Source organism: Gobius niger (assembly GCF_951799975.1).
Source record: "Gobius niger genome assembly, chromosome: 23".
Taxonomy (NCBI): Eukaryota; Metazoa; Chordata; class Actinopteri; order Gobiiformes; family Gobiidae; genus Gobius; species Gobius niger.
The window spans coordinates 9,816,291-9,843,086 of NC_136874.1; the positions used below are offsets into that span (position 1 = coordinate 9,816,291).

The 26,796-nt window shown below is 43.8% G+C and overlaps 1 protein-coding gene across 6 annotated transcripts; it reads right to left on the minus strand.

The window, feature by feature from the left end:
- Positions 1-1,016: 1,016 nt before the first annotated feature.
- Positions 1,017-25,399, minus strand: LOC306981887 (sodium channel protein type 2 subunit alpha-like). 6 transcript variants are annotated; one of them, XM_079581617.1, is made up of 27 exons: positions 25,038-25,399; positions 21,985-22,304; positions 21,503-21,621; positions 21,201-21,290; positions 20,992-21,120; positions 20,135-20,226; positions 18,068-18,364; positions 16,951-17,014; positions 16,540-16,681; positions 16,041-16,247; positions 13,415-13,693; positions 13,011-13,331; positions 12,431-12,563; positions 12,102-12,340; positions 11,847-12,020; positions 11,380-11,736; positions 10,711-11,226; positions 7,339-7,477; positions 7,015-7,169; positions 6,584-6,757; positions 6,081-6,203; positions 4,967-5,242; positions 4,778-4,831; positions 4,531-4,668; positions 3,947-4,051; positions 3,587-3,857; positions 1,017-3,512 (listed from the first exon to the last, which is right to left on the minus strand). In XM_079581617.1, the coding sequence occupies exons 2-27, from the start codon at positions 22,249-22,251 to the stop codon at positions 2,317-2,319; spliced, it is 6,057 nt and encodes a 2,018-aa protein (XP_079437743.1). In that variant the 5' UTR covers positions 22,252-22,304; positions 25,038-25,399; the 3' UTR covers positions 1,017-2,316. The 6 variants fall into 6 exon arrangements, with proteins under 6 accessions (XP_079437743.1, XP_079437742.1, XP_079437744.1 ...); XM_079581616.1 differs by having other exon boundaries at positions 12,990-13,331; XM_079581618.1 differs by lacking the exon at positions 20,135-20,226 and adding an exon at positions 20,442-20,533 and having other exon boundaries at positions 13,041-13,331.
- Positions 25,400-26,796: the final 1,397 nt, after the last annotated feature.

Below are 26,796 nucleotides of genomic sequence, written 5' to 3' on the forward strand. Positions count from 1 at the left end.
AGATTTTGACCCACCTGCGCTTGTTGAATCCACACTTTTGGATGGGGAGGAGATGAGACCTCTGGTGTCCTGTGGTTGATGGTCTGTTTATGTTGGCTATAGGATTATGTCCATGGTCCATTTCCTAACCACACAACAGTCAGGCGCAGCAGCAGGTGGTAGCACAAAAGAGTTTCATATGTCTAATGGACACATGTCTAATGGTGGCTTTTAGCAGCATTAGCAATGATCTATGGGTTTACAATATGGCCCTTAATTTCATTAGAAGCACAAGTGACCGCTCCCATTCTGACATAATGTGCCTCCTAAGTTGTGCGTTCAGTTTGTTTACCTTGTTGGTATTGGAGAAAGGAAAGCCTGACAACTTTTTTTTTTTTTTTTTTTCATGCGCGCAAGGGACTGTGGGTAAGTGAGCTCAGAGAGGCTACTGATCAATCACAGGAAGGGGAGCTGTGATGTTATGGTTGCTAAGCAACAGGAGGAGAGAGGGCGCGGGATCTGCGCGTGTAGAAGGGGCTGGTGTGGTGTGGGGGTAGACCAGAGACACACAGCTTTTTACCTGCCTGTGCCTCCTGTGTTTTTACTAAGGCCTACATTCTGAGGTCTGCCACATAGAGCAGGATAACTGGGGTAAAATGAATGCCAGAAATCAGAGAACTCCGCTTCCCCAGCCCAGCTGTCTGATACTCAACCCATTGTCTCCACAGAAGACTTCGGATCCTCTCAGCCCCTCAAACAACAGCTGGAGCTCTCATCGTAAAATGAAAGCATTTAGCATGCAAACATGCATCCAAAATAGGTTTTATTTTGGAAATCTAGGTTTTGTTTTTCTTTGCCACATCTTTGGTTGTAACAAAAAGAAAACTCACTTGTCACATTTTGCAAATTGATACATAGATACATGAATGTTCGTGTAAACCAAGAGTTAGAGCAATCACACTCCGTTTAACATCAGTTTGACATGTCACAAAGAAATCAGAACTGTAGCAAAGGCCAATGGAGAAATTAAACAAACGTTTACAAAAAATACGTCCTTTATTCTTTTGGCTTGAAAATGATGTTACCATATGAGCGGACAGTAGTCACTTCTTGCATGCAGTTCACCAAAACACCACAAGCGCAATGAGAGATGGCTACTGATTGCTTCATGGCTTGTATCTACAGACATGGGAACCATGGATGTTTCAAAACAAAGTCTACAAAAGTATGGAAATCAAAATCCAAAAATGCACTTATCTACAGTAAAAATGTTATTTATAATTGGTAAGCAACCCACAGAGCCCAGTTATACACACATACTTTACTCTTGTTTCTACAAAGACACACAGAAAGACACTCTCTCAGACACACGTGGTATTACACAGCAGAGGGAATTCAAAAGTGCTCTTACATCATCTGTAAGTAAGTGTGATGCATACTGTGGGCCCAAATAGCTAGAATATATACAAACAGAAACACTACATAAAACCACTCGCTTCTCCATTGAAACAACATGTAAGTCGTACAAACATCTGTGATATTATATCCTTAAATGTCTCTGGTATATATTGTCAGCATGAGCGTATTAGAAAGATTCTTCTCAGTATACTTTATTACATTTTTTTTTTTTTTTACAAGAGCTTTGTATTCAAGGAGGAAGGGAGGACGACAACTGCAAAACGACAGCAGATGAAAGAGTGGGTTGCCTGATCAGTCAGCTTGCATACATTCTCAATATTTAGCTTTTTAACAGTGGGGAAACAGCTTGAAACAATCAAAGAGGGCAGCCCATAGAGTACCGCCATGTACACCACTGAGATGCTTCTTGTTTAAGCCTCATACTGTTTTTGTATTGGCAAAATCCTTAGACTTTTCCTTCGTGTCCTGCATTGATGCTCTGCCCCTGGAGGTGAAAGGACATTCTCACAATAATGACGCAAACAAGTATAAAACATTCTTTCTCATAAAAAAGGATGGAACCCAAAAAAATGAGTACTTGTTATAGCGATTGTTAAATTCAAGACACTGGATTGATAGTAGCAGCAGCACTAGCTACAAACAACTTTACAGTACACTCAAGTGTGTCAGATAGAACAACAACCAATATGGAAATCACAAGCGTTTTGCAAAGGCATTTCACTCATGTCTGGCAGTGTCTGCTGGATAACTCCCCCTGACGTTTTGTCTTGTGCTCCGCTCTGATTCACAAACGGCTCTCTTGGCGCGCCATTTCTTGCCTCATATCACACAAGCAGACGCACACTGATCGCCTCCTCCAAAGCTGTAAACAAAATCTCGTCAAGTCTCGAATGCATTTTTGTTCATTTTTGTAAAGTCTTATTTCTTTCTGTCTTTCAAGTCTTTGCCTTTGTTTTCCTTCTCCCTGTTGTCTTTCTCGTATTTGTCCTTTTTGTCCGATTTTGTCACACTGTTGTAGGAAGGCGGGGAGGCCGTGGAGGGTGTCATGTCTGTTTTGTCAGATGTTGAGTTTTCATTGCATTTGCTGATGACCATAACGTCTTTGTCCGGGTCACGGATGCACTCCTTCAGCCGCTCCTTGTAGAGGGCTGACGCCTTCTTCATGGTTTGGCAGATCATGAAGCGGCGGAACGCCCTCTGGATCACTATGGCTGACACTTCCTCCTGTTTCCGTCTGAGTGTTGTGGTAATGGGCTCGTATGAAACCTTTGAAGGATTTGACGCCATGAAGCGCTCCTCCATCTGGCCTCGTAACACGTCCATTTCGCCACTTTCTCCCAGCACTCGCTTTGTGAAGGCAAAAAGGATGTCCAAGCAGTGGATCCGCTCACCGCTGACCATAGGCAGGTCCATGGAGATGAGCGCGGGCATGTTGGGTTTGGGTATTCGCAATGGCGGATCTAGAGCATCTGCAAAGTCTGAAAGCTTGCAGTACTCCACAAACTGTGTAGCGTCCGAGTCAAAGCGCTCCCACACCTCGTAAAACATCTCAAAGTCATCCTCGCTCAGTGGCTCAGCGCTCTCCTCTGTGGCCACGCTGAAGTTCTCCAGGATGACCGCTATGTACATATTGACCACAATAAGGAAGCAGATGATGATGTAGCTGACGAAGAAGAAGATGGCGACTGAAGGGTTGCCACAGTTGCCTTTATAAGAGTTGCCCGGATGCTCCAACTGGCTGTCACAGTCCGGCTCTCTCTTGTTTAGAATCGGAGCCAGCAGGCCGTCCCAGCCGCCTGACGTGGTGATCTGGAACAAACAGATCATACTGTTCCCGAATGTCTCAAAGTTAAACATGTCGTCGATGCCCGACTCGCGCTTCACGTAGGCAAAGTTAGACATGCCAAAGATGGCGTAGATGAACATGACCAGAAAGAGCAGGAGGCCGATGTTGAACAAGGCAGGGAGAGACATCATCAGGGCAAAAAGTAGAGTCCGAATTCCTTTGGCACCTTTGATGAGTCGGAGAATGCGTCCAATTCTGGCCAGACGGATAACTCGGAACAATGTCGGAGACACAAAGTACTTCTCAATAAGTTCCGATAAAAACATCCCTGTAAAAATGATAAGCATTAGTACACTACACGTAATCACCAGAAGAGCGTTTTGATGAAATAGTGCGACCTACCAACAATTGATAATATCACAACAATAAAGTCAAAGATGTTCCAGCCGATAGTGAAGTAGTAGTGGCGCAGGGAGATCATTTTGAGCACACACTCTCCGGTGAAGAGCACGATGAAGACCAGGTTGATCCAGTACAGAATATAGCCCATCTCATCGGTCTGGTCGTCTGTCTCCACCATCATCGTCACCATGTTCAGACAGATCAGGATCATGATCACTATGTCAAAGGCCTGCTTCGTGATGCAGTCAAACACAAAGCCTTGAAACGCATTCTGAGGACAGGACAAAGATAGACATGACTCAGAACATCGGCAATCATTCATGTGCTTGCATTTTTCCAACGTCAAATCATGAATCTTACCGTTGGCCGAGGAATTGGCTTTTGTGGTTTCTTGGAGCCCAGCTTTTTCATGGCATTGTAGTATTTCTTCTGTTCTTCGGTCATGAAGATGTCCTGGCCTCCAAAGTGATGGGAGCACAACAAATTTGATTATAATCACACACACAGTAGAGATATTCACTTCTTTTGTGGAGACTATTATCATATTTTCGAATTATACGCGCCACACTAATATAGTTTATGAAACAGTGTATCAAGTCACACACACAGCTCCAGCCCAGTCCCCAGCCCTCTCTTCCTTCTCTGTCTCCTCTTCCTCTTGTGTCCTGGGCGTGTCCAGTGCTGCTTGTTTGTGTTATTTGCGACTGCATAGATGGTGACTCCACATTTGTGTGGGTCTGACTCTCTGTCAGTGACTCAGGCGCCCTATAGCTCACCTTCGGCACGGCTCCCCACATATTTTCAACTAATGATAGATTATTGTGCTCTACTGGGACTCGATTTTCTCTACAACAGCAAATACATGTAAAGCAAGTCGAACCCCTTTACTTTATCATAAAAACTATAACAAAATGTCCAGTACCAAGTTTCTAAATGCAACTTATCTTTTTCTTCTGTTGGTTGAAGTTGTCAATGATGACACCAATGAATAGGTTGAGGGTAAAGAATGAGCCGAAGATGATGAAGATGACAAAGTAGAGGTACATGTACAGATTGACTTCATATTGTGGTTGGTCTCCGATCTGAAAGGCAGAAAAGTAGTGTAAAGTGTGTGTTGTTCTGGATTGAAGTGCTATTTAAATCGAGAGTACCCATATTATATTACATTTAAAATATATTAAGCATGCTTACATTTCTGGAGTCCACAGCTGCGTACATTATGTCCATCCAACCTTTAAATGTTGCCTAAAAACATAAAAAGTCAGTCAAGTGAATGAAATTAAAGCAGTACTACGTAACTCATGCCCCTAGAGGCCAGTATATATCACACAGACCGAGCATATATTTCTCTTATGCTCGTCTTAACTGTGATTAACTCACCACTTGCAGCAAAGCCAGATAACCTGCTCCGACATTGTCAAAGTTGATCTTGACGTTCTTCCACCGAGCGCTTTCATTGACCAGGTTCTCGCACTCGGACTTGTTGTTGACCACGTCGAGCTTGAAGAGCTCCTCTGTGGTGGTGTTGATGCAGTAATAGTACTTTCCCGCGAACAGGTTAACGCCCATGATGCTGAAAATGAGCCAGAAGATGAGGCACACGAGCAGCACGTTCATGATGGAGGGGATGGCTCCGAGCAAAGCGTTCACCACAACCTGAGGACCCATGAGAGAGAAATTAGCTAATGGTCTCTGCTTATAAAAGAAGAAAAGTGTGATGAGTGGCCAGAGCAATCATCTAATCACTTAACTTTACTTCTACAGCAAAACCGCACTGTTGAGTTGATTGACCAGCTATAGTGAGCATTCTTAAGAACTGCTTAAAGGGGCGTATTATGCAAACGCATCTTTTTGAGCTTTCGTTATGTCTCTTCATCAAGAACATACCTTACTGTTACATTAATATTTCTGAGTGTTATTTCTTTTTTGCATTGAATGTGTAAAGCACTTTAAGGTAATACTCTGTTTTTAAATGTGTTATAGACATGAACTTGACCTTGACCTAACCCGGCTCTGTCAATATTCAAGTTTTAGAATAGCACTTTACAGAAATCAAAAGGGTAAATAAAGTGATAGGAAAGTGGTCAGAAAGTTAAAACTATTAATGTAAAAAAGCAGAACAGAAATGAAACCTTATCGAGGCGACATGGGAGTCACAATATTTGTTTGACTGCAAATGAAAAAAGACACACAGAAAAGAAAAAAGAGTGGTCAAAGTCACAGCAAAACAGCAGAAAGCAATGTCAGAAACAGCCATAGATAAGAGTACAGCGTCCAGTGAGGCAATGTGAAGCATCATGCAGATAGAAGACAGAAGTGTAGCACAGCGAGAAGACAAGAAGTCTGTGGAAGCAAAGATGGACATGCATTAATCGTCATAAGCATTGAAATCCTGTGTGTAATTCAAGAGGTAGGAAATAATAAATGCGGAATAATACTGAACATAAACGTTGGAGCTCAAATGGCTTCTTTTTTTTTTTTAAATCAACTTTACCCTCATCCCCTCAAATCGAGACAGGGCCCTCAGTGGCCTCAGGGCTCGCAGTGTCCTCAGAGATTTGATGGCGGTCAGCTCAGAATAGCCCAAAGCATTAGCTACCAGGCTGACCAGGGACACCTGAGAAGGAGACAGAGAAAAGCGGGTTGAAAGGAAAGAACACAATACTCAATAAGAGCTGCAATCTCAAATGTTAAAACGGCTGAAGTGAAATGAAATCCAGAAGGTTGTGATTATTTACTACAGATGATACAATGATCTCTGTAAACAAAATATCTTGTCTCTAAGGGGACTTCTTCTGTATAAAACCTAAACTAATTTATTCATTTAGACCTCATGTTCTGAAATCTATATGTTTCTTGCAGTTCATATTTCAGTCTTCCATCAAATGATCTAAATGTATAATTGAATTACAATTGTTTCTAACCTAAGCGCAATTAGATATTTGTCCTGACCCGTGCAGCTCTACTCTGATCAAATAAATCAAAATCCTTACTTACGTCAACAATGAGGAAGTCGAGCCAACACCAGGCGTTGGTGAAGTACTTGACAAAGCCGTAAGCCACCCACTTCAACAGCATTTCCAGGATGAAGATATATGTGAACACTTTGTCTGCATACTCCAGCACAGTTTTGACCGTCCTCCTTTGCTCAATGTAGACGTCCTCGAAGGCCTGTGCAGTTCGAGTAAATTCATGACATGGCTCAACTACAGAGGGTTCAGGATGTTTTCATAGTCCCTTATTTATATAATTACTGTCTGTTTGTATATTGACAATGTTTGAATTATTATTATTATCACTTTTTCATTCTTTTACAAAACGCTTCAGTTATGCTCGAAATAGAAAAAGAGGACTGAAAACATTCTGAACCCACTGTCTACACAGTAAACAATGCACTTGTCAAAATGTGCTCTAGGAGAGATACTCACCAACGCTCCACTACTGAGGAGGATCATGAATATAATGAAGGACTCAAACCAGTTATGCTCCACAATGATGAAGCAGGTTTTCCTCAGTGTCCACCAGTTCTTGTAATGGGCCCCCTCCTCGTTGACCTGGCAGCACTGGAACCTACGCACGCAGCCTGGGGGAGACGGCAGTCATCAGACACACACCACAGAAATGTGTCTCTTTGTTTATTCATTCTGATCCAGATTACTCCTCCTGGATTTATAATGCAGCTCACACAGACCCAGACAGTTTGTTCTAAGACGGGACTTCAGCATTTAAGAACCACAAGACTTTCCTCTGACCTTCAGTGAAGCAGGCCTCGGGGTCGAGGGACTCTTCTGGCTCCATGTCGATCGACTCCACTCCATCTCCTCCTGGAGGGCGGATGTCCACGGTGCTGCCCTCTGAGGAGCTCAGGGGCTTGGGCTCCACATCTAACTTCTGCATGAGCGAAGGGGAAAATATAGGCAGTTATACAGAGAGAACTGAAGCCATTCACAAGTCATAGGAGCCAACCTTGTGAGCTTTTACCATTGTCATCTCCTCTACACACCAGTGCCATGTTACCGTACAGACCGGGCACTGTTGTATCATCATCACATGCAGCATCGATCAAATGTACCTACAGGCGTATGTTTTAGCATTATCTGCTAGCTCAAATCAGATTAGGGAGGTTTCTAGAGCCGTGCACTGTGGGTACGTTTGATGTGACCTCAGTCTGAGGAGGAGTGCATGCAGTATTCCAGTGCATTATCAATCCAAGCCTGAAATAGTTCAAGCAGAGCATGTGCTCACGTATTTTCATGTCCACTGACAAAAGACCCATTTAAATATTTCACATTCTCTACATTTCCCAAATTATTCTAGTTACAAAAATAACCCTCTTGTAAAAGTGCGACCCACCTCTGGCCCATTTTCTCAGTGACATGAAAACACACATTTTTCATTCCTTTTAAGCAGTGTACAAGCTTCTTCTGTTTGAGTTGAAGTAGACGGAGAACCACATTAGCTTACCAGCAAACACCAGTACTGTGCACTGTTTTTAAGACAGCATGTGGTCTGAGCAGTTTGATCCCATGTGTCAAAAGTTCTTTAGTTTGGCCCATACATCCCCAGAAAACAAACAGGGCTTCATGTGCTACATACGCTGTCAAAGCACTACTTTCTCCCTCCTGAGGTTGAACTTAAGTTGAACCCTAACCATCCTAGTAATGTACAGAAACTGTTTACAAAGGGATATTTGGGTGTTGTGGGGCTCCCTATCTGTTTTTTGTTGGGCAGAGATGGCCTCTCGGGCAATGTGTAAAGAGAACATGTCATCCTAGACAGTGCAGCAGCCCTGATTGCCGTGGGACCCAGCTAATACGGCATGGGAATGATGGAAGCATGCTGCTCAAGTGCATTGTTTTCTTTGAGGGAGTTTTCCCATTCTTTGGCTTGACCTCCATCCTCAGGAGACACGTACGGTAGTCTTTGAGTAGATTTGCAACATTTGAACAATGCCGATTTCTTTGTCACAATAATAATAATAATAATTGCAGTGGAGCAAAGCTTGAAAACACAGGCACAGAAGACTTAAGAAGTGACATGAGGCAGTTTAAGGTCACAATTGTAACCTTGTTCAGTAGCAAATGCCACAGGCAAAAGCAATATTAAAAAGGGAGGGTAATATTATTTATAGTGCCATCTACATTCTGTAGGGTCAAAATGTTCAAATTCTGTTGTGCTTTTGATTATATTTTTTCAAAACAAAAAAAACAAATATAGTTTGAACTAATATGGTTAATGGACAGAGACAAGGAAGACCTTCTGAATAAACCTCATCTTAAACAAACAGTGAATGCTTTTCACTCCATATAACACAAAAACATCCATTTTACAGACAGGAGCTGGTCCTGCCACAGGAGGCTTTAAACCTGTCAACTGAAAACAACATGACAATAATTGAGATTATCCATAGTTGAGATTAAATTTGGATTAATTGCACAGCCCTATTCTCTGCCCAGTTCTAAATTGGGAAAAAAGAAAGAATTGCCATGTGTTATCTATTTTGCCAACCTGCAGTGATTATTACATCTTGTTTCATATAAGTATGAATTCTGCAAGGAATCTTTCATCATTCCAATAGGTTTCACAGAAAACATGTTTGTACGTATGCATGGGCTATGATCCAGACAAATGAATTTTGGCAACAACTAAAGCAAAATTCATTCCTCCATTCCATCTCTGTCCTCGCTCTCCTCCTCCACCTGCCTTCCTTCATTCTCAAGCTCTGTGTCTCGGATGCCAATCAAGTCCCATAAAACAAGCAATGGTGTCCAAAGCAAAGATGAGATTGTCTAATGATGGACGATGTGGTGGTGTTGCTCATTCCTAATGGCTGGGAACTGCAAAACAGCCTGATGCTCTGAGATAAATCATGAGAGGGAGGGGGAGGGGGTTGTGTGTGCTGCTGTCTAAAAGGGGGGGGGCAGAAAGCAAGAGAGGTTGGGGCGGGGCGAGAGGGGCGGAGGGCAGACCAGGCAAAAAACGAAAATGGGCAATCCATTGAAAGTATGAGAAAGGTATGTTGTTTATCTGTAAATGGCATAGGCAGTCCTCATGGTTAGTGCTATGGTACAATAAAGTGGTCTTACAATTCTCCTGTCATTGAAAACCTTGAGAGCGTCTGTAACACAGCTGCAATAACAAACGGGGTTAAACAAAGTAAGTCACACACGCCAAAAACACCAGCAGGACACAAGCTATAGTCTCCTCAGTCACCAGCCACAAGAGCGAGAAACGGTAGTCACTAACACATTGTCAAAGGCAGTAGATAGAAGAATATATAAACACTCCGGCTGATATCAAGTAGAAAAGGGTGTGAAGATTACTATAAGTGCCCTTATCCATGGTAAAGAGGCGTGCGGCGCCAGGGCTGTAAATAGTCCTATGGCTTGTTTGGAAACGAGGGAATTGGCACCACACCCGGAGTGGCAGGTTGACATCACCGGGGAATACTGTCCCCGAGCTCCGTCGGCCTGGCAACACTTAGCAAAACAGCTACTCAGAAAGCTATTTCATACAGTATTTGGCACAGTAGGTTCAGAAAGTTTTAGTATGCAGCAATCTGATGCGTTAATTATACACATTTCTTTTCCATGAGTAAGTATTTTTCACTTAGATACCAGAATAATAATGAAATCCACATCCACATTAAACACACATAACACATTTAAATAACTAAAACATTTATAAGAAAAATAACAAAGTTTAGAAAAATATGAATAAAGAATAACGAAGTATTCACACTCTATACAACTACTGTATACCCATTTTATAACTCTCAATATTTGGTTGTAAGTGTTTTTCTGATAGACATCCTGATTCCCCATGATTCAAAAAATAAGCTGGGTGTAGATTATTTGAAGAACAATACATTTCATGATCAGATTCCATATATCATCGGAATAAGGGGAAGGACACTTCCTGAGCCCACTGTAGTATGTTTGATCTGCCTCGTCCATTTCAAAGAGAATAGCTGTGTGTCAGATAACCTATGACTCAGCCGATTCTAGACAATCAATGCGAGCTGACCGTGTCTAATCAAAGCTCCTCAATAAACAGTACATTACTTATTCATAGCACACTGACTCTATTCTGGCCTTTTCCACACAAACTGACTGTCATCTTACCTCCTTGCTGCCCTCCACGTCAGATGAGTCACTGCTGAAATCTTCCGTGTTCAGATTCTCAAAGTCCGACTCCCCCACGGCTATGGGCACAGTGACAGTGAGCGTGGGGTTATGAATGAAGGACATGTAGTCGCACTCATCGATGGGGTATTTCCCTGTGTCCGGGCTAACTGCCAGCACCAAACCCCCGGGCCGCCCGTTGCCCTCCGTCACATACACCCCGCTGGGGTCTTTGGTGATCTCCACTGACGTGTGGTTGGAGATGCAGTTGCCCTTGCCGTTGCTGTGCAGTTCATCCAGGGGTTTGCTCTCCTCGGCCAGCACCACACCTTTCTCGCCCCCACCAAAGAAGAGGCTCCGGAAGAAGCGGCGGACGGCCGATTTAATGAAGGCGATCCCGCGCTGGATGCGGCCCACCGCAATCTGCAGGTTGTTCATTTCACTGTCTTCGTCCGTGGCCGCCAAGTTGTCGGCGCTGAATGAGCTCAGGAGCAAAGCCAGGAACAAGTTTAGGACCTGTAGGAAATAAGAGAATTGAGCAGCATTAAGACAGTACATTTGAGTCACGGTGAATTCTCATCTGTAAAAATGACAAATCGTTTATACAATGGTCTATAGAAATGAAGTGGACTGCATTAGATACATAGATTTAACAGGAATCCTCCCTACCACCAGGTTTCCAATGACCATGACCATCATAAAGACGAAGAGGCACATGGTCTGCCCCGCCACCTCCATGCAGTCCCACATGGTCTCGATCCACTCCCCGCACAGCACCCGGAACACGATGAGGAAGGAGTGGAAGAAGTCGTGCATGTGCCAGCGCGGCAGCTCGCAGCTATCCGCGATCTTGCACACGCACTCCTTGTAGCTCTTGCCGAACAGCTGCATCCCCACCACGGCGAAGATGAAGACGATGATGGCGAGCACAAGAGTCAGGTTTCCCAGAGCGCCCACCGAGTTTCCGATGATCTTGATGAGCATGTTTAAGGTGGGCCACGACTTAGCCAGTTTGAAGACCCTTAGCTAAAATCAGACAGAAAGACAGTTTGGTTATGCATGTTTGTGCTGGAAAGCTCCTAGCGGTGCCTCAACTATTGTCAGAAAATGTATTATTTCTATCCTTTGATTCTCACCAATCTAAATGACCTGAGCACCGAGAGGCCTTCCACATTTGCCAATCCAAGCTCCATCAAGCTCAGACTAACGATGATGCCGTCAAAGATGTTCCAACCCTCCTGGAAGTAATAGTAGGGATCTAACGCGATGATCTTGAAGCACATTTCTGCTGTAAAAATGCCCGTGAACACCTAAATAAAGAAGAGGAACATTGTTCATGAATTGCAGCATCATCTACAAGGTTTTTCCAAATCTATATATAAAATACTCACCAGGTTTCCAACACTAAGGACGTTATCAAACTCTTGAGTCATTGGGTAATGCTCCATGGCCATGAAGAGAGTGTTGAGAACGATGCAAATTGTAATGGCCAAATCCACGAAAGGGTCCATAACCACCAGGTTCACGATCTCCTTGATTTTGAGCCAGGCGGGACAGCAATCCCAAATCAAGCACGTGTTGGCGAAGCGGTACCAGCAGGGGGGGCACTTCTGGCGAGACTCCTCCAGCTCTGAAACAAAGATGAAACAAAACATCACGACCATTAGTGACTGAGACTCATATGCGGTCTATTGTTAAGTTGGTGAACCACGTTTCAGACCTTCCATGGTGTTGGTGAGGATACTGGCCACGCTCATGGCTCGTGGTCTGCCCCCTGGTTCCTCTAAATAATCCATGGATGGCTGGAGAAAACCGGAACGGCGCTTCTTGGGGTCAGTGTCTGTGGTGGTTCCCTGTAATAGAAATTTGGACAAAGGAAATTCACACTAAAACAGTAATGGCTGCTTTCATGATTTAAGTAAGCAGCTTGTGCATTGAACAACAACCAAAGTGGAAAAGAAAAATGTTATGTTGCATGAAGAAATAGATGCCTTTGCAGATAATGCCATGGTATTATGATGGAAATAGGGTGCTAACAAAATCTTTGAAGCATTAATAATTAAGTGTCTTTTTACTGGAGCAGACTATTATGTACATGTGATGTTTGTCTTGCTTCCAAAACAATCACCATGGCTTTACACCTTTAAGTATCTTGCTATTTCCATGTTAGTACCATGCTATTACTGTGCTGTAAAGTATTTTCCTGATGTTAAACTGAACTTTGAGTACATTCGTAAAAGGGGGAAATGGGCAAATAAAGCATGAACGCGATGAGTCACCTCCGGTAGCAGGAGACCTACAGGAGAGGTAGTGACAGAAGTCCCACCGACCAGAGACACAACTCCATTGCAGTCCACGGCACAGTGCATTTTGCCGTTGGCTGGCAGCATGACCCGGGGCGCTCCCAGGCTCGTCTGACTGATGGCGCTGCAGCGACGCTCCATCCGGCGGGGCAGGAACAGAGAGCCCCGCCTGCTGTCGCTCTCCTCAAACGTGCTGTGCTCATCGTCCGCAAAGTCATTCTCCGAGCCCATGTCCCGAGCCCGGCCACGAAAACTGAACAGGCTGGCTCTGCTGTTCCTCCGGGGAGAGAAGAGGGACCCCCGGATACTGAGGAGAGACTGGCAGACGAAGGACAAGAGAAGAAAAGTTACACACACTGAACACGTGAAGATTTTCGTCTGGCTGTACTGTAGAAGTTTACCTGGTTGGGTGAAGAGCATCTTTTCTCATACGACAGCCTGTTGGCATCTATGGAGAAGCGGAAGCTGGACCTCTTGATGCTGTCCTCAGACTCAGACTTGTGGAACTTTTCTCTGCCGCCCCTCTCCTCCTCCTCCTCGCGTTGCTTCCTCTTCTTGCGCCTGTTGCGCCGCTCCTTGGCGCTCTTGGAGCTCAGCTTAGACGTCTCCGAGGACGACTCAGTCGTGGGTCCCCCTCTCCCACTGTACTCGCCGCTCTCGGTGGCTGCTGCCGCGGCAACCTACCAGCCAATGGGAACACAAACACAGTTGTCATGGTAACGGTGCCTATCTCAAAGGTTCTTGCAGACGAGAGTGGAGGAGAGGCTGAAGCTGAGAGCGGAACATAGCCAAACAAGCCTGAGAAACGTTCTACAAATGTATGATATTTTCAACTTTGGAAAACATTTCAGTAACTGCTTCTCTGCTAAATATAAAGTTTGAATGATTCATATAAGTCTATTCATAGTCATCATCTAGTAATCAGTGTGAGAGGCCTAGCACTGGATTACAACTGTCTTATCTGACTTGAATCTACTCTGCTTTATAAACATTTCTCTTTTCTTTGCTGTTTACAAAGCCTTTTCATATGGTTTAAGCTATGACAGAAGAAGTAAACACAACAGTATCATCAATTAGGTTGTGCATCCTGACAACTACAGCCAAATCAGCATCATCTAAATGTGCAGCAGTGTGATAAGCCGCTGCTGTGTGGGAAAGAGAGCCGCGCAACCAGGGGAAGCAAAGGCAGACCGGAGGAACACGTAAACCGGGGCAGTAATGAAAAAACTAACTCCTGACCTTTCACAAATGAGGCTCAAATGGAGGGAATCGGTCATTGATTGTAATGTAGACAATGATGAATATCACATAATTCTAAAAGGTTAAGTTAATCTCCTCTCATCTCAAGTCTTTTGTACAAGCCTTTGTTCTACTTACTACATTTGATCACTCTCATTTCCATTGTGTAGATCTACATTTACATCCAACCTGGGTACAGAGATGGTATCAGAAAAAGTATGTAAGAATGTCATTTTTGAAGAGTGCAGACAGATGAAGAAAAATGATGAGTTATTGAGGAACTACGATTGCATGACAATTTCTAAAAAAGTGTAAAGAAAGGAAAGGAAGCAGTTAAATACAATAAATACTATAAATAGTTTGAGGAAGTGGGTGAGAAATTACAAGATTTACACTTAATCCCACTCCTTTTTGAGCAGCCGTAAGCTTGTGTCTGATCTTTTGTTTTTATTGTGTTTAACTACATTGCAAGTGCTAGTTGGTCTAACTAGAGGTGTTGTTGTGAACACGTATAACTTTTATGGGTGCATTATTCAGGCTGTAAATGGATAAACATGGAATATTAGGCAGCTGCACTTCCATTTGTTGACCTTAGTTGCACAAATCACACCTTGCAGAAATAAACTGTCCCTCACTGCCAAGATAATGTCCAGTTTATTGCGAATGTTTGTATAACTAACAGTCGAAAATAGACCTCTTCATCTTTTTCAGTCCAAGACTGAGATATCATTTCCTCCCGGTAGGTCACACAAGGACTCGCAGTCCCTAGGGAAGACAGAGACAGACTCTGAGACAGACTCTGTTGCCGTGGGTAACAATAATAATTATCAATAATGACTCACACTAGTATTGCACTTTACAAGTCTGTGTTACCAACTTTCCCAATGAGCTACAATATAGTTATTATTCATTCACTCCATACTCGGTGGTGTAAAGCTACTGTTGTAGCCACAGCTGCTCTGGGGTAGCCTGACAGAAGCGTGGCCACTGATCTGTGCCATCAGCCACTCTGACCACCACCAACCACTCACTCACTCACTCACACATTACGTTCACCCAGGCTTCTTCCATCCAAGTACCAACCAACCCTTCCTGCTCAGCTTCAGAGATCTGACGGGATCGGGCAGGGCAAAGACGGTATGGCGGTAACGCAGACTTTATATTTGCATAGACAGAGCTCCATCTTGTCCCTCTGTTCAATGTTTGACAGTTAAACTGTCTACATGGTATTTATTAGCCACTGTACGTGTTTAGTAAAGTCAAATGTCTTATGCACAGCGTTATTAAGAGTAAACTGCTAAAATTTTTTACGTAATTTAGAATAATTATCTTTGGGATCACCAATGTACAGTATGTAAAAGGCGACTTCGGGACATTATTTGACAATAGATTACTTTACCATTATAGTTATCAAAGGCTGACAATCTCTGTCATTACTCAGCCTATCCAGATGCTGACACAAAGGTTAATATCTGCCCGTCTGCACAAAGAACCGAATGTAAAATTGTGTGACCCCTATTTAGCCTGATTAATTTTCCAATTGTGTGGATGTGACTCCGCACAAATAATAATCACATTTAACATTAGTGGAATTTCTGTTCACAGATATAGGCATTTCCCTTCCATCTGAGATTTTGATCACATCCATGCACAGTGAACAATGTTAACCAGGCATTAGGGGTGTTAACTTAACACACCTGACTAAGTGCCAGACACGCTAATGAAGAAGATTTAAAGAGAGTTAAGAGAGTTAAAATGAGAGTTAAAAAAGAGTTAAAATGCCCATGCCTGTGCCTCTTCCTGCTGCCTCTTGAGCTGCTCCAACATGGCTTGAAACTCCTCCTCTTTCCGCTGGGCCTCCTCTATCGTCGCTTGGTTTTGCTCGTCGTACGCCATAGCCACCACAGCCAGGATCAAGTTCACCAGGTAGAAGGAGCCCAGGAAGATGACCAGGACGAAGAAAACCATGTAAGGCTTCCCCGCCGCACGCAACGTCTAATCAAGAGAGAAATGTATTAGAAATCTTTTTTTCGCTAGTTCATTGTTGCAGATTAATCGGGTTTACTTCATTGTCTGTTGATTTAGCTATGGTCAAGTGCCTCTATAGCTTGCATAACTGGTCCAGAGACAATATTGAACCACTTTGCAAGGCCCTCTCATATCCATTAGCCAATGTTTGTGCAGCGATTGTGTGAACAATTGTTTTGTGTTTCCATAGATGCGCCTGGGTTTTGAAATGAGTGTTGACAGTAGAGACAAAGCGCAGCAAGGATTTATTTGAACCGACCTGCTGGTAAAGGTTTTCCCAGTAATCCTGCGTCATGAGTCGGAACAGAGAGAGGAACGCCCAGCTGAAGGTGTCGAAGCTGGTGTAGCCGTAGTCCGGATTGCGGCCCGCTTTGACGCACTCGAATCCCTCTGGACAGAGCCTAAAGTGGAGGAGAGAATAACATTATATGCCTTCAAAATCAACCTCAAGTGACAGACAGCCTCTATATAATCCTGAGTGTTGGTTTTTACAAGGGTAAACATTATAATAAGAAACATAAAAACATAGGCATATATAGTTAACCATTATACTGAACTGCTTTAGTTAACCAGCAGTTCCCACTCTTGCGATGTGTGGGCACGAGTTGTCACCTCTAATAGTATACACGGAGAACTTTCAATTGGCCATATAAGTAACACATGACCTTACCCAGCGCCACTGCCATTCCCACAGAGCAGAGCGTCCCTTCGGCCAGGGAGGAAATAATAATTGCCTGGAGAAGAGGACACAGAAAGAAAGATCATATAGACGCTATGCAAAAAGAAACAAGACAAAGTGTGGTGTCTGGGAGGTTTTTCAAGCAGTCAAAAGTCAGAGGTAGTTGAGCATAAACTAGCTCCAAGCAATTTCACAATACATCCCACACATTCCAATTGCTCACGTGAAATGATGATGTCCATGTTTTGCAAATGCACCATATTTAGATACGAAACGCAGAGTGTGATCTGAGAGTTTTTTCCCCCCAAAATTGACATAACTTCATATCATAACGCCGCCGCCCAAAAAGCGACTTCCTGTTTCACTCCAGCTCGCCAAAATAAAAGCACACATCTCATCTCATTGATTAGTTCAGCAGGTACTTGCAACATTACAAGAATATAATGAAATACACACCTTTAAAGTGTTTTGTCTGTTAATAGTTAGGTAGAAAGAAAGTTGAACTAATGAACTGCTGAACTAATGAATAAGATGGTGCTTTTATTTTGGTGTGCTGGATCGAAACAGGAAGTCACTTCTTGGGCAGCGTTGTTGTGATTTGAAGTAATGCACAGAGTACATTTCAATCTGACTCGTAACTCTTGCTGTGAGTGAGCATTGTCAGTGTCTAGTTGTTGCACATATGTTATAGCTAGCATATTTGTTTACGTTTTGAGTTTTGACAGCTTAGTCGCTCTTGTGACTGAGCAACATATAACTAGAAATGTTCAGCAGTGAAATCCAAATGGAGAAGGTCGCACTATGTTAAATCACCGCGTTCATCCTCCGCGTCTGGTTCTGGCACTGCTTTGTCACAGAGCGGTCTTGATATCCTGCTGGCGGTCAGTGAGTCACCGCGCTTTTGCACTTGAAGCTGCTCATGCCACACAGATGGGCCACTAGACACTGATGGAGGGGGGCGAGGGAGAGAGAGGAGACTTTGTTGTTGTAGCCGATTATCCGCCACATTTACCACGTTCACCCCCCTTGGCTCGAGAGCCGCTCACAGGCGCCACGGACACAATCTCGCTTTAAGAAGTAACCGGTGTATCTACGACTGGGATCTTACGTTCGTCATTCATGTACTCTGTCCAGTTGAAAGGCGGCTCAGTCAGGTTCTGGATGAAGGTGGTGTTGAACTCTAGCAGGCTGATGTTGGACGCCATCATGTCCTCCAGGGTGATGTTGCTGCTGTTGCTGCTGCTGTTGCTGTGCACGGGCATGCGCACGCACTTCTGCCGCAGGTTCCCCATGAACAGTTGCAGACCGATGAGGGCAAAGACGCTGAGGCAGAAGACGGTGAGGATCATGACGTCAGAGAGCTTCTTTACCGACTGAATCAGGGCTCCCACGATGGTCTTCAGGCCTGTGTGGAGGGAGTGGGACATCACAAAGAGATAGATCACTGCCTGGTAATTACAGCCACTAGAGAAAGAGCTGCTAATAAGAGCTCAGAGCTGCAAGTGGATCTGCAGTGGAGATTCTTCTATGAGCTGCCAGTTTATCACAGATCATTGGTTATCAAGCTCTGACCACTAGAGAGAGATATCAGTCTCTAGTGAAGGGGGATTTTTAGGCTATTGCAAACATCTCTCCTTGAAACGTAATAGTGCTGGAAATCAAAGGTGCAGCCAAAAACATTACATAATTATCACATAATCAGACTAATATAAGGTAATCATTATACATATACACAAATAAAAAATATGTGTCCATGAAAAATAAATTACATATGGTTAACTTGTACTTTAAAGGGACTATACAGTTTTAAAATGTTCAAATTACGTATTTTCCTCCCCCTACATGTTCCAGCAATGTCCTAATGTGTAGAATGAGCTCAGACCTCCTGCACTATCACTCAAAAGGTGTTAATTCGGGTCGAAGTGCCATCATGCACAAGCTTAATATAGAACCTGCAGTTACACGTAAGACCTGAGGTGGCAGTAGTGAGTATAAAATGGCCAACTTGCATCTAGTCTCTTTAACTGTGTAGTAAAAGAATCAACCTTGGTAAACATCAGTTTTGAAAAACACCAGAGATATTTTACATTAAAGCAGAACTAAAGAAATGCCCCTAGAGGCCATAAGTGCCACTGCAGGTGTCATAGCATGTTGCGTTTTTTAATTTTTAACTTTTATTAATTGTCCGTGAAGGTAAATACTACGCTGACAGAAAAGACAAAGGGAGAGAGCGATATTTTACATCCAATAACACAATGGAGATCTTTTTTTTTCACTCAAACTTGGCTGTAAATACAGTTAGCCAAGCCCGTTAGCTTTTTCTTCATGAATCTATTATTGCGCCTCCGACCTGGTGCAGGGAAGTTGCAAGGGTGGTTTTCTGGACAGAGATACCAGGAGGTAAGGTAAAGAAAGTTACTTAATTCTTCTTTAAATAAAAACTCATTTTCTGAATGGGATTTGATGAATAGGATCATTTCACATGCAGCTCAATAAGTATCTAAGTCCAGCTCTACTTATGAAAGACAAACTCTTATCGTCTGACTGCGCTACTGTCCTGTTTGCAATAGCTCAAAAACACAAGTCATGCTATAAGTCACTTTGGAAGCAGCGTGCATATGTCCATAAATATTTGCACTTGTATTTGATTGTTTAGCAAACACGGAGCCAATCGCTGTGTGTCAGTGCTGTGATGATATTAGTTTTTGTAATGAATAGTGTTAGTGCTTAAATGCCATTACCAACCACCATACACACACAGAACACCGAACACCGAACACTGAACACGAGCATGCAGAGGAAACAAGGAGAGGAACCCTGGACACAAGTGCTTGCCACCAGAAAATCTGCTTTTGCAATGTCTCATGCAAAAAGGAAAAAACAAATAGTGCACAATCTACTATAAGGCTCCCAAGGCAAGAATAGATTTTTACTCAAAAGAATTCTGCCTTAAAGGATGTGTCAAAAAGCTAAGAATCCTGTCAATCTGTGGCAGATTGGAGCCAGATTCCAGCTTTTATTGGCCTTGGGACAGAGGCAGCATGAGGGCAGCCACGGCGTCATCAAGGCTTTAGCTACAGTGAGATGAGACGGCAGAGGTGTGCTCAGATGTTAGCCAAACACCAGTTAGCTGTTAGCATTTCATTAGCTCTACGGGCCTAGATGGCTCTCTCACCTGGGATCACTGATATAGTTTTCAGGGCGCGCAAAACCCTGAAGGTTCGCAGTGCTGAGACATTGCCCAGGTCCACAAACTCTGTGACATATCTGTAAGGGAATGCAGGGGAGGAAGGTGTGGGGGTGTGGGGTGGGAGGGATGGTGCACACGCGTCCAGGCATATTCACACACACACGCACACGCACACATGGGACAAGACAAAAGGAGGGCCATGAGAACAGAAGGGGCAGAGGAGGGAGCGGCAAACGGTCACACACATAGGACACATGGCAGGAGTGCTGGCAGCAGGCGCCGGCAGCCTTACCTGGTATAACTGAGATAGTTTTCAAAGCTCGCAATACTCTGAATGTTCGCAGAGCTGAAACATTGCCTAGGTTTACAAACTCTGTTATATACCTGCAGATCAAATGCACAGTTACTACACAGAGGTACACATCTGACCTAGCACTAACATCTCTCTTAACTCATTACAGGTGTCTCCTAATGATACACGTATGATCTGCACGTGCTTTACACTGGAACAGAGCAAAACAAACCATGCACTAATGCTATAGGCTGGATATCAGACAGACAAGCGGCTCACTGAACCTTAATAATGGATGTGGGCTAGGATAATCTAAGCTTTGTGGGTTACATTACAATAGACTGGCTTTAAACTCCAATACAAAATGCGCATCCATAATCCCATGAAATCTCCAGATTATCAGGCCTTTTTCTGTTCGCTTAGTCCCGTTATTCACATTTAGCTGGATTAGAGAGGCTGCTCCAGCTGATTAGCATTGAAAGCATTTGCTCTCTTAATCTATGCCAGATCATGTTAGGATGATCCTAATGAAGGTTGTCAGAACACTTACGCCATGAGAATAACACTGAAATCCAGCCAGTTCCATGGGTCCTGGAGGAAGGTAAACTTCCCCACACAGAAGCCTCTGGCCAGGATCTTTATGAGGGACTCGAAGGTGTAAATCCCAGTGAAGGTGTACCTTAAAAATAAGGGGCATGCTTCTGTTAGACGAGCCAGGAAGTAAATAATTTACTGTTGGGAGATTAGGACAGCACTTACTCCACGTTCTTGGCCCATTCCGGAGGGTTACTGAGCGTCATGAAAGCACAGTTGGTCAGGATGGTAAACATGATCAACATGCTGAAACTAGTGCACAGAAAGTCAAGGAACACAACAGCAGGCATCTCTCTCTTATACACTCAGACAGGACAGATATGTTTCACGATATCAACAGTGAAGGTGAAAATTTACCATCTACACCAGCTGTGGCATTTAGTATTAAGCATCAGCATGTTTAAATCCCACTTTTGTCTGACTCTAATCCAAGGAAAGCTGCAGCAGAGCAGCCTTTGAAAGGATATGAGTGAACTAAAACTCTAATAGCCACTCGTCTTAGAGGGTTGAAGGGGTTTAGGATGTACAAGGCAGATGTGGCATTGAAACGGAAGATTGCCTTGCCGCGATTCAATACTATGAAGGTCTGGGGAAAACACAGACAGAGACAGTGTTAGAGAATGCTTTAGCTCAGTGTCTGCAATGTCTGCGAACATAATGTAGGTGGTATTCTAATAACCCTGAGAGCACCATGGCAGGATGCCACAGTTCAGCTGGCAAACAGGGGCAGATGAGCACGTCGCACCTCTCGTATGTGGCATTCATGCTCACCTGCATTTGAATCACATGGCTTTTTCACCTAAGGCTGCCAGTGTTAATGGTTTTCCTGAACTCTGTAGCTTAAATATTAGGTCAAACAGATCTGGTGTAATATCTGATTACTGATTGGTTGCAAATTGTAACAAATCAGTAGTTTTTTTTAAATTCATTAGTTTGAGTAAATCCAGACCTTCTGATTGCTATAGTATTGGTCGAGGTCCTCCAGAGGCGTGGACACCAGGTGAGGGGGGATGTCTCCGTAGATGAAGGGCAGTTTCTTCCCTGCCTCCAGGTCACTGTTGGGCGTAGGCCCATCTTCATCGTCATCATCGCTGCGGCGCTCCGCCCGTGGTCTCCGAGCCTCCTCCTCGGCGATGCGCCTTTCGATGGCGGCCAACGACTCTGGGACGAAGGGGTGGAAGCTGTCAGGACCGGGCGGTACAAGCAGCTGTGCCATCTTGTCATCGTGCTTCTTCACAGGGCAGCGAGCGGCTCAGCTGGGGCAGGCTGCTGCAGAGGGGAAACAGGTCAGGGTCTCACTCATGGCAGACTATAAATATGAACCTGCCTCTAAAAGCTCCCGGCAAAATCAACCATAATGTATAGGAACATGCAGTAAAGGCGAGGGAGCAGGTTACATACATCAGCACTGGCATTAAACAGACCTGCTGAGACAAAATCAACCTTTAGAAATCTCCCCGAACATCTAAGAGCAGAGCATACTCCACATGCTAATGCTGATGCTGGTGACTAATGCCACTTTGCGACACAATGCACTGATGTTTCGAGATGGGCTCTGGATCCTATTTTATAACTGACAGACGATGAATCACACTTTGAAATGCTTTAAGATAAATGGAGGATAATTATATGACAGCCTAAAGTTAACACACATCAGAATCAGTGTTGAGAATATGTAACTTCCATCTGAAGTTGGATGAATAAAAGCAAATGTTAAAAAACACAGTTGTATTTTCTATTTGGAGTTTGGAATCCAAATCCAGTCATTATTAAAGTTTATGCCAGGCCTAAATGCCTGAATACACCACACCATAGTTCCACCCCTCCCCAGTTTACCTTCAACCAATAGAGTAAAAACATGAAACATGAAAATGGAGAACAGAGAGACTGCACTCACTTTTTGAATCTACTACACCCTCCACACTCTATCTTTCCCAGTGGAAAATGCAGATAAACATCTTCAAAACCCCAGGTGAACTATTACAGGCACAAAACCAGCGCCTTCCAGTTCCACTAGTCTCTCAGGCATACTGCTTGACTGTTTGATCTCATAGGACAGAGTAGACGCCTAAAGAACAGTTCCTGCTTCCTTGATACTTTGATCAATCATGCTTCTCTTCTGGTAGCTCTCTCAAGCATGACCTGGGGCTCAATGGGGAACCTTGTAAATAGTCCCACAGACTGAGGCGGGACCTGTTGTTGTGATGTCTGTCCTGCCGGCTTATCTGCTGAGATGCTGCAGGTCTGTGGGTTTGTAAGCATCATAACCTACTCACATTCGCCTCAGAGATCAACCATGAGTGTGGTTACCCCTTGAGTCAAAAAGGACATGGCATCCATACAACACAGAGCAAAGGAGCGCATTAACATATATGCATCCAGACACTCACTACTCACTACTCACGGGACAAGTGTCAGTGCAGCTGACAGCTTTCACACTCCAACAGCCTTCTCGGGTTGACACAAGTCTTTGATAGTTAGAGAGCACTCACTGACATGTAACAGGGGGGTCACTTGTTTCAACTGTGCGCCAAAACTTCAAGTTCAATGAGATCTTGTTTCACTGTCCATGGTGCTGAAAACACCCGTCCGCGTTCACCATAATTCAGCAATTGTAATTGTTTTGGAAAGTGTAGTGTGAAGCAAACCATACTGCACTGTGCAAATGTGAGATTCATATATAGTAATATCTCTCAACGTATCGAAAGGTGTGAAATGTATCAAAAAAAGTATGGCCACCAAGTCACAACGAGATGTAAACAACTACTACTGCTGTAGCTATATTTGACACAGGCCCCAACGGGAGACAGAGGCTACAGGCTGCGTGATATGAATAAACTGCATCGCCTAATTGGTTTGATTTTGTGACAGAAACGCGGTTTTCCCAGAATATCCTCGACTTGCTCTATGAAAGTTATACGGTTCGAGAGAACACGATAGTGGTTCTGATAGAACCAGGGTAAACAAAGAGAATGACAGCTCGTGCTATTTTGACAGACAGGCTGTACCTTGAGTGTGGCGGTTTGAGCCTGAGCCGGGGAGACCACAGCAGCTGTCGCCATGTTGAGGACGTCTCCGCGATATTTCAGTTCTTATAAACTCCCAATATCTCGACACCAAAATGCGCCCATGTTGTCTTCATAGCCTCTGGTAACGGCACGACGCCTCCCGCGAGCGAAAAACACTGGCCCTGACGCGCGCACACGCCGGTGTTAGACTGAACACCTGGCAGAGAAGATGCTTTTTAATCGCTCTCGACACCAGGCACCTCCAAGCGCAGCAAATCAGAGAGGCTAAAGCTTAGGTCCAGGGGCCACCGGTCCTAAAGCGGTTGTCAAGATGTCTTTCCGCTAACAAGCGCCTCGGCTGCATCTTCTCCTGCCTCGACAGTCCTTAATGTCCCTTACCATAACCAAAATGGAGAATAGCGCTGAGTAAAGAGTTCGATCGCTCGAGCAGAAACCAGTGAATGGGCACGGATTAAGTCTGGGCGTGTCCTGCCCAGATGTGTCTGCTGCTGGTAAACGATAGTAGGCCTTAAGGCAGCTACTGAATAACCATAAATAGACCCAGACCTGTGGCTCGTGTTCCCTGACAACGTCACCAGTTTATGAAAAACAAAATATGCAGTCGTTTCGGGCTGTCACGAACGCGTAATGGATAACCACTATGGGGCCTGTTGCTCTGTCAGTTTGGCTGTCAAACGACGGTCATATTTAGATTTAATAACAATGTCATTATGGTATTACTTCTTTTAAATATGCAACAGGCTTAACGTAAGGCATTGTCGAATTCTGGAAAGGTTCATGAGGTCAACTGCGCAATGAATATATAATATTTAGGGTAATCTAAAGTCATTTTTATGGAGACAATTGTTCAAGACTTTTAAAGATAATGAATGATATAAACACTGTCCTTAATCAAGAATAATGAGTTTAACAACATTAAGTGCGTTCTGGTAAAAGCAGCGTCCACTCTTGGATTAAAGATGCACGTACTCACCACCATCACGGTGCCCAGCAGGTGGGGACCCTGGAAGCAGATCCCATTTCTAGACCAAAAATCTGTTTTCAAGCGCACCGTGAATATAACACGCAAATCCGCGCCTCCAAAAGCTAAAAACAATCCCTCAAGAGCAGCAGCAGCACTGACATTGAATTGGTTCTTCTTTGATCCTTTAGCTGCCCTTGCTGTCCGTGGAGAAATCAATCCGCGCTTCCGGTTGGGTAGGCATCGCAGGCTGGGGTTGGGAGCGAACGTCCTCGAAGCGGTGACAAGATGGCCTGTGCGCACTTCTAGAAAATCTCAGAGCCGCTGGCTGATGAGAGCAAGGGCAAATCGAGGGAAAGTGTGAAACAAGACCCCCTGCCGTCAGCCCTAAATGGCGTCGGTCAGAGATCAATTACGCGGCCAATTCAGAAACAATGCTGCCCATTAACAGAAGACGCTAAGCTTATTATAGTCCATTATTATTTGTCAAAACTGTTACAAATAAACATAATCCAGTAAAGAAAAAAAAAAGTTGTGAACTCTATTTGATAATTGTTCACATAAGTATTTGTTTTCCTAAAGTTAATAATGACAGTTTCAAATACATGTATATATAGAAAAAACAAAGGTGGGCACTGAGATTTAAAGAAGCACAAGGATGCGCACGTGTAGACCACATTGGACATGATAGAAGCCGGTTATCTACTGTGCATCTACGCCATCTGCCGGGCATGACCTGTAATTACATCCAATCGACGACGCACAGTGAACTCGCATGAACTACTGTACTTTGTATACACTGTGCCATCTGCTGGACACGGCTAGTTATTGCAACGATGTTAAGTAAGGGCACAGGGGGAACACATTGTGATTCAGTTTCTATTGTGTCCCCCACCTCAGGCACATATTATTTATCATCAAATACAAATGAAAAATAGAATACTTATTGGGTGTTTTGATAGTGGTGGCAAATTACTATCAATTTCCTAATGTGCGTGGTTATTACATTAACATTATTGATAAATTCTCAGCTTCCATAGCCACGCTGCCAGTGTATTGTGGGTGAGTTTCCAAACAGTGAGATCACAGTTTTCCTCCTTAGCAGACAGCTGTGACTGCGTGCCTCGTCTTTCATTAGAGGCCCAGTGATGAATTTGGAAGACCGGTTCCAACAGCAGGGACATCAGAACTGGGTTGTATTTACTTCTTTGAACAGATTCCCCTGTTTGGCTGCGGCACTTTGACGAGCAGCTCGATTTAACGCTGGCTCTGGACACTGTAAATCAAAAACAAAATTTAATGGTTTGCCAATAAAAATAGATGTAGAATTTGAAAGAAGATAGAGGCAACAATAGGCTACAAAGTATAGCCCCTATCCTTTTCTATATTTTAATTACCCATATGGAAATAGAGCAAAAAAAAAAGATCTATAGGCTTTTGGTTTGAGGTAAAAATCCATAATGCCACGTGTTGTTAGATTACTTCTCTGTTTCACAACACGTCGGCAGATGATTCAGCTCGACCAGTGACTAACAGCCTCTCTGTTCTGTTAGTCATCAAAAAACGGCTCATTAACCCCTACAGTGGAGCCGTGATGTGTTTACTGCAGCCAGCCAGAAACCCATTGACAGACAGGAGAATGGGATTACAAGATTACAGCCAGTGGACATGTGTTCCTCAGGCCTAATTTAATTAAAACTCTTGGCTGCCTATCACACTGGGCCATAGTATGCAGATCAGGCCAGAAGTGATGAAGACTCAATCAGTCTTA

Coding starts and splice junctions, on each gene's coding strand:
- LOC306981887 (XM_079581616.1), bottom strand. CDS start 22,251: ATGGCACAGCTGCTTGTACCGCCCGGTCCTGACAGCTTCCACCCCTTC. Junction 13,694..16,040: donor GGCAGCAGGAAGAGGCACAG/GCATGGGCATTT, acceptor ATTGGCTGGTAG/GTTGCCGCGGCAGCAGCCAC. Junction 13,332..13,414: donor GATGCTCTTCACCCAACCAG/GTAAACTTCTAC, acceptor TTCGTCTGCCAG/TCTCTCCTCAGTATCCGGGG.